The 14,017-nt window shown below is 42.8% G+C and overlaps 1 protein-coding gene across 1 annotated transcript in view; it reads right to left on the bottom strand.

The window, feature by feature from the left end:
• Window positions 1-3,349: 3,349 nt before the first annotated feature.
• The window catches only part of KCNJ3 (potassium inwardly rectifying channel subfamily J member 3), a 319,662-nt gene continuing 308,994 nt past the window's right edge, over window positions 3,350-14,017 (bottom strand). The window contains exon 3 of the mRNA XM_075317231.1: window positions 3,350-6,388. Coding sequence (XP_075173346.1) covers window positions 5,805-6,388 — 584 coding nt within the window. The 3' untranslated portion in view covers window positions 3,350-5,804. The remainder of the gene's footprint in view (window positions 6,389-14,017) is intronic.

Genomic DNA, 14,017 nt, shown 5'->3' with positions numbered 1-14,017 from the left:
TTCTAAGGGGGGTGGTTTGTGCGCCGTCACAGTGACGTCACGCGGCAGGCGTCCAATAGAAGCGGAGGGGCGGAGATGAGCGGGACGAAACAGCCCGCCCACCTCCTTCCTTCCGCATTGCCGGTGGAGGCAGGTAAGGAGATGTTCGTCACTCCTGCGGTGTCACACATAGTGATGTGCGCTGCCGCAGGAACGAGGAACAACATCGTTAATAAACAGAAAACTATTTTTTGTTTCAGGATGACCTCTCCACAGCAAATGATTTTGGCCGCTTTTGCAATCATTTTAGGTCGCTCATAAGTGTCACATGCTACGATATCGTTAATGAAGCCGGATGTGCGTCACAAACACCGTGACCCGGCGATAATTCATTAATGATATCGTAGCGTGTAAAGCCCGCTTTCTTCTGTCAATATACGCTCGGTTAGATGGGTCCTAACACAGATTTATCAGCACCATTTTCCCCGATTATTGATCATTATGGGCACCAATTTGTTAGTGTAAATACACCGTCAATGATCTACAGGTTGGAGAACATTTTAGTGAACTGTGCGAACAAGGAAAATCCATTCTACTTCCTTTTAGCACCCATCAAAAATAAGTACATATTTTTCGGATTATAAGATGCACTTTTCCTCCCCAAAATTTGGGAGGAATATGAGGGGAGTGTCTTATTATCCGAATGTAGCTTACTGGGGGGGGAGTGGTGGAGAAGGGTCACAGATGGCAGGGTAGATGCTGTGGGCCGCTAGTGCTGTGTTGTAAGCGGAAAAGCAATGCTATCCTGAAGATGTCAGCAGTGCAGGCTTCACATAATGGTGTCTAGAGTTGGCATGTGAGCAGATGGAGCTCTCAACCCAAGATCTCATCTGACCATGCACCGCCTCTGGCCCATTGATCTCCTTGCAGCAAACGTAATGAAAATGGCGCCCAGAGTTGGTGCGTGCGCAGATGAGATCTTATCTTGTTATTGAGCAAAGGGCTCAATCTGCATGCACACCACCTCCGAGCGCCATATCTATGAAGCCTACATCGTCGACAGCTTCTGGATGCTCCTTCTGTCTCACAGTGCCCACAGCGAACATGTGGGACATCCGCAGCACGACCCGCAGCATTGCCCTGCTCCACCACCGCTGCTGCCTCCTGTGACACTGCTGCCACCCCCCCCCACCGGTAAAACAATACCGGATTATAAGACGGACCCCAGATTTTTTTTCCCCTTTTTTTCCTCTAAATTTGGGGTGCATCTTATAAAACGAAAAGTACGTTATATCCTTAATACATTCGAAAAAGAAAACAAAAATGACTTTCCAAGGTATAAAAACAAATTTAAAATATTACACATGATACATTTTGTAAAGAAAGTTTTTTTGAAAATTAGGGGAAATTTTTGTGAAATTTTTCTTGCAATTCCTATTAACTATAAATTAAAACAAATTTTTATATATATATAAATGTATCGTTCTCGTGTTGCAGTGACGCAATGTTTTTCTTTTTTTAAACTTTACAGTACAAAAGCTCATAGCACAATAGTATCAATAAATCTAAGTATATAAAACTGCATAATATAGTAATGTCCGAATAGATATAATCATTTATACCTAAGATTAGCAATATTCCGAGCATCCATGTTGTACTTTAAATGCAAGCTTGTTTTAGAGAGAGTCTTTTCTATAATGATGTGGGAAAACCTAATTCAAAGCTGAAAACATTTCTCATGAAAATATTAATATTCTTTTTTGAGAATTTTAAGTAAGGATAAAAAATAAATCATTACAATGCAACAATTCAGAAATTATGGCTTTTATAGCCCAAGGAAATTTAAGGGCAGAATTAAAATATAAATAGTACGATATCTTTAAATACTGTATAGATATATAACATTGGAATAAAATTGAAAAACAAAATGGATAAAAATTTACCCATACATCATAAATAGAACTCATCGAGAAGAGATCACTTTTTTTAAAAGCAAATATTACATTTTTTTCTTTATTATTATTTTTTAAGGAGAAAAATGGAAACTAAACATTTAGAAATGAAAAGACCAGAAGACGTTAAAAACAGAAATTCTAATTATTCAGATTTTTTTTTGTTTTAAATTGAAATTGAAATTTATTTATTTTTTTGTTTGTTTTAAATTGAATTCATACGTTAAAAAAAAATAAATCTGAAAATGTTTCTACTAAATGTATTTGCACCAGTTAGCATAGAAAACTGCCAGCTTAAATGTGATTTTAGGTTTTTCTACTAATAAATAAGTTTTATATGTTGCATTTTTTTGGCAATTTGCATTTTTTTTGTTTGTGTTTTTAGATCTGCAGTGGAACTTGACATAGCACAGTTTTTTTTGTGTCGGCACATGACTAGCAGTGACTAATTTATAATTTCAATAACCAAGCCAGTTCAACTTTTCCGATGTATAGGCATTAGTGACGAGCGGAGTCTCTTGCTACTGAGGATCATGGTACAGGTATGATTCTACTTGCGAGAGACTCGCGCATATCTCGCATTGCATTACCCAGGACGGCCTGCCTCTTTCCCAACGGGAGCGTCTCAGCTGCATACAAATACATGCAGCCGACCCACTCCTGCCCTGAGAGGCAGGTCGTCCAGGGTAATGCAATGCGAGATACGCGCGAGTCTCTCGCAAATGGAAAAGAGCCCTAATAGTGGTGCTCAGATGGGCCGTCCACGAAACAAGAACATAAAGAGCAAGCACTCTTCATTGAATAATGGGAGCTGGCACCCCAGAGCGAGCCATTTGCTGTGTCTGAATGGCTCTCCCGGAAAATAAAAAGGATGGTTTTGGATGTAACTGTGTCAAGAAAAAACTTCACCCTCCCCCCCAGAAATGCTCGGTATATGGCTGGTTGAATATTGGTGGAGATCCGATCTGCCCAATTACTGACTCATGATATTTGTTATTCAAATTGAGCCCATCAGAGTGTCCAACCTACTCAACTTGAGTAACGAGAACCTGAGCATTTTAGTGTTCTTCCATCCCAAATAGGCATACAAATTAGCAGACAGTCTCCCCCATCATTCACTACTCCGATCATGTGCCTACATCTGTATTAATGTACTGTGTCTAGTACAGAAATGGTATAGGTGGCGATCCATGACCAATGTAGGGACCAGCAACATTTTGGACCAGAGATAATAAGTAGTGATGAACGAGCACTATCATGATGCTTGGGTGCTCGGTACTCGCAACTAGTGATGAGCGAGCACTACCATGCTCGGGTGCTCAGTACTCGTAACTAGTGATAAGTGAGCACTACCATGCTAGGGTGCTTGGTACTCGTAACTAGTGATGAGTGAGCACTACCATGCTCGGGTGCTCAGTACTCGTAACTAGTGATAAGTGAGCACTACCATGCTAGGGTGCTTGGTACTCGTAACTAGTGATGAATAAGCACTACCATGCTTGGGTGCTGGGCATTCGTAGCTAGTGATGAGCGATTACTACCATGCTTGGGTGTTTGGTATTCGTAATTAGTGATGAGTTAGCACTACTATGCTCTTGTGCTTGGTGAAATCTTCTGAAAAAATGACAGCATCTCCCATCGACTTCCATTTTACTCTGGTACTTGAGTTAAGCCGTCCGAGTGTGCAATTGCTGTTTACGAATAACGAGCACCCGAATATGGTAGTGCCCGCTCATCACTAGTTACGAGTTCTGAGGACCCAAGAATGGTAGTGCCCGCTCATCACTAGTTACGAGTACCAAGCACCCAAGCATGGCAGTGCTCGCTCATCACTAGTTACGAGTACAGAGCACTCCAGCATGGTAGTGCTCACTCAACACCAGTTACAAGTACCGTGCATGGTAGTGCTCGCTCATCACTAGTTCCGAGCACCCGAGCATGGCAGTGCTCGCTCATCACTAGTTACGAGTACAGAGCACTCCAGCATGGTAGTGCTCACTCAACACCAGTTACAAGTACCGTGCATGGTAGTGCTCGCTCATCACTAGTTCCGAGCATCCGAGCATGGTTGGTAGTTTTTACTCATCACTAGTTGCGAATACCAAGCACCTGAGCATGGTAGTGCCCGCTCATCACTAGTTACGAGTACTGAGCACCCGAGCATGGTAGTGCTTGCTCATCACTAGTTACCAGTACCGAGCAGCCGAGCATAGTAGTGCTCATTTGTCACTAGTTATGAGTACCGAGCATGGTAGTGCCCGCTCATCACTAATTATGAGTACTGAGCATCCGAGCATGGTAGTGCTCACTCATCACTAGTTGCGAGTACTGAGCACCCGAGCATGGTAGTGCCCGCTCATCACTAGTTACTAGTACTGAGCACCCGAGCATGGTAGTGCTCACTCATTACTAGTTACGAGTACAGAGCACCCGAGCATGGCAGTGGCGCTCATCACTAATTACGAGTACCGAGCACCCGAGCATGGTAGTGCCCGCTCATCACTAGTTACTAGTACTGAGCACCCGAGCATGGTAGTGCTCACTCATTACTAGTTACGAGTACAGAGCACCTGAGCATGGTCGTGCCCGCTCATCATTAGTTACCAGTACCGAGCACCCGAGCATGGTAGTGCTCCCTCATCACTAGTTACAAGTACTGAGCACCCGAGCATGGTAGTGCCCGCTCATCACTAGTTACAAGTACTGAGCACCCGAGCATGGCAGTGCCGCTCATCACTAATTATGAGTACTGAGCATCCGAGCATGGTAGTGCCCGCTCATCACTAATAATACGGCTAAAATATCAAGATATCTAACTTAGTACTTGAAAATCATAATATAATACTTGCAAACTATATATTTGTTTTTTTTAATAAAGCTGATGTAGATCTATTTAATGAGGTCGGTGTACGCACTCTGAAAATGGCTGTACAAGCCTTAGACCACATTCACTTGTTCTGTATTTGGTCAGTATTTTACCTCAATATTTGTAAGCCAAAACCAGGAGTAGAACAATCAGAGGAAAAACACCTCTTCTGTATTTTTTAAATTGCAAATACTGATGAAAATACTGACCAAAGACTCAACATGCGCTCATAGCCATATATTAAGACAAGCACTATTCAGTTCAGCAAAGTCTGGACTTAAAAAATGCTTATTTTAATAGAAAGCAGAAAAAAGCTTTGAAAAAGGATTATACAGCTATAATGACATGGATTTATTCAAAGTAAGTACACCGATATAATCAGAGAGATCTATTTAATAAAATATGCAGTTTGTAATGAGAAATCCAGCGACAGATCCCAATTTTGATACATATGAGGATGACCGGTGCGACATAATTAGAATTTCTGTTTTGAGAGATAAAACGTATATATACTCTGATGGACACATATTTACAGTCTATATCCAAATAATAGATAATCTGAAATAAAACTTTTGCCCTTATAGTTTACCTTTCTTATGATAGAATTACTAGTTTTAAAAAATATTGGGGGAGAGTAATGCCCCTTTTTTCTTTTTTTTTTCTTTTGTTTTTTTTTTTTTTAGATTATACAATATAAAGTAAGATTCATGCCATAAAACTATATGCAAAATATGCACACTATTATTGCATGCTTGATGTGATACTACATGCCAATTAGTATTACTTCAGTTCTATAAAGACCGTAAAAACATATTAGGTCTCTTATCAAAGCACTATATATACAATACAGTCCTGACCACCCTTAAAACTGTCGCAGAGTACAGGTTTTCCATCATAGGAAAGACAGGCTTTTGTATCTCCACACGAGCTGCACCGGTAGGGTTCCTTGTGTATTTTATGGATGCGTTTTCCACCCCGTTTTATAACTAATGCCTAAAAAGTTTTCGTTATGTAAACCGATCAGAATTCATTTTCCTTAATTTTGGCGGCAGGTTTCCATCCATCCTACCACCACCAGACAATCTTTGAAGCTTTGGCGGTAAATCTGCTACTGATTGGCTCATCGGATCCGAAATCATCTTTGTTGTCTTAATGACCAGTTTCTCTTCCGAGTTTCCCGGAACCGAACTTATTCGTTGGAGTTTCATTGGTAAGTCACCCATGCTGTAGGCTTTTTCAGAAGTGGTGGAACTCATTCTGAGCAATTTTTTGGGTAGGTCCTCTCTGCCAGTCATTTTCTGGAGTTTTGTAGGCATTTTTGTGCTAACGTCATCCAGACTATCCAGAGTGTCTATGGAATTATTTTTTTCCTTCAGGTTGCTTACTGCTGGTGCTATAATTGGTGAAGATATAAGAAGCATTTCCTCCTGTTCTTTAACGCTATATGGTGCGGTGGGAACCTCAAATGTTGCGTGGAACTGTGAGTAGTCTACTTTGAAGAACCCTTCTTCTAGGGATATCACAGGGAAAAAACGGTGGCCCCACAGAACTTCATCCTCCGTGTATGACGTCCGTGCTTGACAAGTCATTCCTAGAATTAGAGGAGACAAATGTTACATTTTGGAAGTATTAACAAACTGTTATCTACACGTTATAAACTTGGACATTCATTTTTGAAAAAATATTAAGAGTCTATATTAGAAGCATGACCACATGTAAGAATCCGAAGAATGTTATGATTCAGGGACCGAGGAGGATCAAAAAATGCAGAATTCCAAATAGTAACAGAGTGGCTGGAACCTTAACGGATTGCAGACCTAATCCTGACACACAACTAGAAGTAGCAGTGGGACGAGCCTACGATGACCTGGACGCCTCGACAAAGCCGGAGAACTAAATATTCTCACAGATAGAATTATGAGAAAGCTAATCTGCCTCGGAGCAGACCCCAAAGATAGATAGATAGCCCCCCACATGTAAAGACTATGGTGATACAGAAAAACACAATACAAAGTCAGAAAAGACAGATTCAGCAAAGGTGAGGCCCAAACTATCTTTATAGAAAGGATAGGAAGGAGCAACTGTCTGCAACTGTAAAAAAAACCCTAATAAATACCAGCACTTCTGATATGGAAAAATCCTGAGGTCGCACAACCTCTCCCCCACTGAATCAGCACTCAAATGTTACTGGGATCCATAAACACTAATACAGATGAGGGACTGAATTAATACCAAGCATGACAAACACAATACCTTGCAGAATCATGGAGCTAAGTATACAGACACTCCCAGCAGGGAATGATCCCATTCCACCAAGAACTCCACACAGGCAAAATAGGAATCATTCATTAGTATCAAAGCAGAAAAAAAACAACAAGAAAGGGGAAAAAAAACAGCAGAGGTACAAAGACCACTTATCTGAGAGGAGTTCTGGCTGTGAGCAGGGCTGGTTATAGACTGTCCTTAACACACAGAAGACCATTGAGCACCAGCAAGAAACAAGAGAAAACTACTCAGTTATATAGTCCCAATCTGACCCTGATTGCCAGTCCTCCACAGGTGTGTGGCTTTCATTCCACAAATCAACTGCACTGCCAGCACTAACCACAAGAGGGAGCCCCAAACTGGAAAACATATTCACAACAGAAGAAGCTATGAGGTTAAAAAAATGTACCGTATTTTCCGAATTATAAGACATACTTTTTCACCCAAAACTGAGGGTAAAATGGGGGTGCATCTTATAATCCAGATATGTCTTGTCTGGGTAGCGGTGGTGGAGCGGTGTCACAGGAGGCAGGGTCGGCAATACTGAGTGCTTGGAGGAGGGGGTGTCACTGCAGTGGAGCAGCTCAGGAGGGTACCAGGACGTAGAGTCAGCAATACTGTGGGCTCTAGGGTGTTGCGGCGGTGGGCGCCAATGATCTGCCAGTGGGCTGTGGGGTCCATTGAACCACCAGTGGGTGACGCAATGGACTTCAAGAAAATAGCTGTGGAGACCAATCAGCGCATGGGCCACCTCCACGGCCATTTTCTTTAAATCCATTATGTCAACTACCAGTGGTTTAATGGCACCCACAACCCGCTGGCAGAATAATGGCGTTCGCTGCCGTGAGATCCCCAAGCCCGCATTATTGCCAACACTACATTCACTGACTCTTTTGAGCGACGACACCCCCTTCTTCGAGCCCGCAGCATCACTGATTCTCCGTCCACTAACTCTCCTGAGCCGTGACACCCCCTCTGAGCCCACAGCATCGCGGACCCTGCCTCCTGTGACCCTCCTGAGCCGCTCCCCCCTGGTCAGCTAATATAAGATGGACTAGGATTATAAGACGATCATTATTTTAACATTAAAAATTATTTTATCTTATTTTCCACCTCTAAATTAGGGGTGCGTCTTATAACCAACTGCATCTTATACAACAAAATATACTGTAAGTTATTAGCTTTTTGGATACCTTTCTACTAAAATTTGCCTAATTTCTATGGAAATTTCCTAGAGAAAGAGGACTTGATACCCTGTGTTGCCTTTTGAAAGCAGCAATCCTAAAAGTCAATGTCAACCCCTGCAACAATACTTAGGACAAAAGCCAAACCAGAATCTCAGTTTCCAGAAATGTGTGTTGGGGTGTTGCCCCTCATCAGTGCAAAGTATCTGATTTGGCTGTATGAGAGGCTTGTAACTGGGATCTAAGGGGTAATGTTTCTCCTTGTTGAGAGTATTTGGTGCTAGAGTGAAGAAGCGGGGTTAACGCCACGCTACCGCCAATAAGGAAAAATGTTGATTAATAATAATAATAATAAATAAATATTAATAATAACCATTAAGGCACAGCGCGCCTTCCATACAGAGATACACAATGTATGATAGTTTTCTATTAAATAGCTATGCGCTTTTCATTTCCAGTGCTCCCAAAACTAATTAAATAATTAAATAATGACAATTTTTTTTTTATATTATTCTGGTTATACAGTTAGTGCTAAAATTGAAACAAAAAAAAACTTTTATACAAAATACTTTTTTATGTAAAAATATTTTTTTCCTTAGCTCTCTCTGATTTGTGGGGCCACTCCAATGGGACATTAACTCCTTCTGTTGTGTTGTCCCTACAAGGTCCCTACCCCTCCTCTACCGAATCAAACTGTTTTTTTTCTACATACACAGAAACCTTTCTTTTTACAAAAACTTTTTCACACATTTTTCCTTTTCATTTTTTCACCGATTTTCTGGTCCTTTTTGTAATTTTTATTTCATTATTTACCCTTTCACTTTATATGTATCCCTTTATATTACATATTTGTAGACTTAATTAATAAGGATGATCGAATATCTCAATTATTCGGCTTCGTGAATATTTTCTGAATATGTCACCGCTATTCGACTATTCGCGAATATTCGATGCGCAATGTAAGCCTATGGGAAACCTGAATAACAACTATTCGGAACAATTTGGGCTTTCCATAGACTTACATTGAGCATCGAATATTCGCATAGCGGCAACCTATTCATCGGATATTCGCAAAGCCGAATAATTGAGGTATTCGATCATCCCTATCTAATATATAAAGCTGAATGTGTGTGTGTGTATGTCCGGGATTGGCATCTGCACCGTCGCAGCTACAGCCACAAAATTTTGCACACTCACAAGTCTGGACATCAAAGGCTATATTGTGAGGCAAAATTTTAACCCCGCGCATTCCAATTTACCAATCAATTTTGCCCCTATCGACATAATGGGGAAAAAGTGAAACGAAAAGTGTATCCGCACCGTCGCATTTACAATCACAAAATTTTGCACAGACACCTCATGTGACCCAGGGAACGTCGTAGACTATGTTTTGACAGAAAAATTTAACCCCGCGCTTTACAGTTACTCTCCAAAAAACATGCCTTCATTAAAGTAAATGGAGCCTGGAACTACAGGTTATTAGTAGGAGCTGAGATTGGTTGCTATAGGAACAAAAGACATTCATAATATAAGAAGCTTATATGTGAGGTAATAAGATGTCGGTGGGGAGATGGATAGACAGAGAGACAGAGAGAGAGAGACAGACAGAGAGACAGACAGAGAGACAGACAGAGACAAACTGTGAAAGAGACAGACCTGGAAAGAGACAGACCTGGAAAGAGACAGACAGGGAAAGAGACAGACGGGGAAAGAGACAGATGGGGAAAGAGACAGGCAGGGAAAGAGACAGATGGGGAAAGAAACAGACGGGGAAAGAGACAGATGGGGAAAGAGACAGACGGGGAAAGAAACAGATGGGGAAAGAGACAGATGGAGAAAGAGACAGACAGACAGGGACAGAGACAGGCAGACAGGGAAGGAGGAGACAACCAGAGAGACAGACAAAGATAGATGGGGAAAGACACAGGCCTTGATAGAGACAGACGGGGAAAGAGACAGCGAAATAGAGACAGACAAGGAAAGAGACAGACAGAGACAGGCAGACAGGGAAAGAGACAGACAGGAAAAGACACAGACAAAGAGACGGGGAGACAGACGGGGAAAGAGGCAGATGGGGAAAGAGACAGATCTGGAAAGAGACAGACCTGGAAAGAGACAGACCTGGAAAGAGACAGACGGAGCACATTACTTGGCCAATTTAGTTAAATCTGTGTGGAATATCTGTGGTGTTGAAATATATGTTGTGAAATGCTTCTATTAGCTTAGTTTTAGCCTTTTAATAATTACATTTATATCTATTTGTTTTGTGGTTTTTGTGTGCAGAATACATTTGTGTTAATACATTCTATTTTGTTAACAGCAGTTATTAACCCGGGCGAAGCCGGGTAGTGCAGCTAGGTAATTAATAAAAAAAACAATAATGCAAGTACTCTGAATATAAAAAAATCCACTACAGTATGTTGGCTATTGCAATGGACTTTGTGTCCATAGGCTGCAGAAGTGCTCCAATACAGTAGACTCCAATAGACTTTTTTTCAATCCCTTGAAGCCATAAGATCAGTGAAAGTAATGAATGTGTTAAACACCCGCAATATGTGCTTTATTTAAAACATATGGCAATGGAGCAAATTAACATAAGCAATCATCTGCAAATCATCATACTGTCATGCTAAAGCTCTGTTCACACCATACCATGGGTTTTTTTTTTATTTTCAGCAGAACAGGTTGCATAAATGATACATTGGTTGTTAATCATATCCTCTATAAACGGCTGATTCTTTTGTGTTTAGAAAAGAAATAATTTAAAATAATGGAAAATAAAATGTAAAACATACGGAAAAAGTTATTTTTTTTTACTCCGACAGAACCTAAAACTCAGCCGAGATTACACTTTCTTCCGTGCACAATTGTAGAAAAAATTGTGACACTTCATCATTTAATTAACTACTGGTAATGTACTGTCCTCCATATCTTCCATCCCACTTTCCTACCACTAATGGGGGCGTTACACGCTGCAACATCGTTAACAATGCCGCTAGCGATCGCACCCGCCCCCGTCATTTGTGCGTCATGGGCAAATCGCTGCCCGTGGTGAACAATGTCGCTAGGATGCATCACACATACTTACCTTCATAACGACGTCGCTGAGGCCCGCGAACAACCTCGGTTCGTGCGGCGTCACAGCGACGTCACACAGCAAGCCATCAATAGAAGCGGAGGAGCGGAGAGCAGCCGCATGAAGGACACTCCCCCCTCGTTGCTGGAGGACGCAGGTACGGTGTTGTTCTTCATTCCTGCGGTGTCACACATAGCGATGTGTGCTGCCGCAGGAAGGATGAACAACCTGCGTCCAAAATGATCAACGATATTTTGAAAATGAACGACGTGTCAACGATCAACGATGTGGTGAGTAATTTTGATTGTTAGCGGTCGCTCGTACGTTTCACACGCAATGACGCCGCTAACGAGGCCGGATGTGCGTCACGAATTCCGTGACCCCAACGACATTTCATTAGCGATGTCGTTGCTTGTAAAGCGGCCTTTACACTCAGATCAGACCTGTCTGGTTGTAAAGCAACTCTCTGCAGCAGAAACTCGTCGCCTTACCTACTTTGTCAAAATCTTTCCAACTTAGCGATAACTCAAGTGTCTCATGAAAGACATTATGTAGGAGACAAAATATCAGAGGTGCGCAAATTAGCCAAATTCAGTTCAGTTGGGAAAATCAATTTGCACTGATTTTGTTATATTCAACGAAAATCGACTTGCTGATAGAAGCTGTTCATTATGCTCTGAGGTCTCACCAAACCCAAGAATATAATAAAAAGAGGGGTCGAAAAATGAAAAATATTTTACTCATCTTCCCCCTCACCTGTCCTGGTGCCACAGCTCTCCTCCCAGTGCTCCCCTGCCTGTTTTATGGTTTACTTCCTACCTCCAGCTCAAGTCTTCTTTTCTGTCTTGAGTTCTCTTCATTCTTTTGCACCTCCGGGGACTACCAAATCTCACAAGATTTCATGACATACACCGCCCCTTGATGTCATGACCTCACTTGCAGCGTAGTCAGTAGTGACCTGAGAGCATTACCATGTTCGGGTGCTCGTAACTAGTGATGAGCGGGCACTACCATGCTCAGGTGCTCAGTACTCGTAACTAGTGATGAGCGGGCACTACCATGCTCGGGTGCTCAGTACTCGTAACTAGTGATGAGCGAGCACTACCATGCTCAGGTTCTCTGTACTCGTAACTAATGATGAGCGAGCACTATCATGCTCAGGTGCTCAGTACTCGTAACTAGTGATGAGCGGGCACTACCATGCTCAGGTGCTCAGTACTCGTAACTAGTGATGAGCGGGCACTACCATGCTCGGGTGCTCTGTACTGGTAACTAGTGATGAGCGAGCACTACCATGCTCAGGTGCTCTGTACTTGTAACTAGTGATGAGCGAGCACTATCATGCTCGGGTGCTCTGTACTTGTAACTAGTGATGAGCGAGCACTACCATGCTCGGGTGCTCTGTATTTGTAACTAGTGATGAGCGAGCACTACCATGCTCGGGTGCTCAGTACTCGTAACTAGTGATGAGCGAGCACTACCATGCTCAGGTGCTCAGTACTAGTAACTAGTGATGAGTGGGCACTATCATGCTCAGGTGCTCAGTACTCGTAACTAGTGATGAGCGAGAACTACCATGCTCGGGTGCTCTGTACTTGTAACTAGTGATGAGCGGGCACTACCATGCTCGGGTGCTCAGTACTCGTAACTAGTGATGAGCGAGCACTACCATGCTCAGGTGCTCTGTACTTGTAACTAGTGATGAGCGAGCACTATCATGCTCGGGTGCTCTGTACTTGTAACTAGTGATGAGCGAGCACTACCATGCTCAGGTGCTCAGTACTCGTAACTAGTGATGAGGAGCACTACCATGCTCAGGTGCTCTGTGCTCGTAACTAGTGATGAGCGGACACTACCATGCTCGGGTGCTCTGTACTCGTAACTAGTGATGAGCGGGCACTACCATGCTCAGGTGCTCTGTACTCGTAACTAGTGATGAGCGGACACTACCATGCTCAGGTGCTCAGTACTCGTAACTAGTGATGAGCGGGCACTACCATGCTCAGGTGCTCAGTACTCGTAACTAGTGATGAGCGGGCACTACCATGCTCGGGTGCTCAGTACTCGTAACTAGTGATGAGCGGGCACTACCATGCTCGGGTGCTCTGTACTCGTAACTAGTGATGAGCGGACACTACCATGCTCGGGTGCTCTGTACTCGTAACTAGTGATGAGTGAGCACTACCATGCTCAGGTGCGCTGTACTCGTAACTAGTGATGAGCGGGCACTACCGTGCTCGGGTGCTCTGTACTCGTAACTAGTGATGAGGAGCACTACCATGCTCATGTGCTCAAATGGGTACCACTCGAATACCAGAGTATAACGGAAGTCAGTGAGGGACTCAAGCATTTTTTCATAAGATCTATTGGAAATATGCTGAAGTCACCCATTGACTTTCATTATACTTGCATGTTTGACTGCTCGTCATGAGTACCAAGCACCCGAGCATGATAGTGCTCACTCATCACTAGTTACAAGTACCGAGCACCCGAGCATGGTAGTGCTCGCTCATCACTAGTTACCAGTACCGAGCACCCGAGCATGGTAGTGCCCGCTCATCACTAGTTACGAGTACCGAGCACCCGAGCATGGTAGTGCTCGCTCATCACTAGTTACCAGTACCGAGCACCCGAGCATGGTAGTGCCCGCTCATCACTAGTTACGAGTACCGAGCACCCGAGCATGGTAGTGCCC

Source organism: Anomaloglossus baeobatrachus, chromosome 7 (genome assembly GCF_048569485.1).
Source record: "Anomaloglossus baeobatrachus isolate aAnoBae1 chromosome 7, aAnoBae1.hap1, whole genome shotgun sequence".
NCBI classification, from domain to species: Eukaryota; Metazoa; Chordata; class Amphibia; order Anura; family Aromobatidae; genus Anomaloglossus; species Anomaloglossus baeobatrachus.
This window is presented reverse-complemented; position numbering and strand designations above follow the sequence as displayed.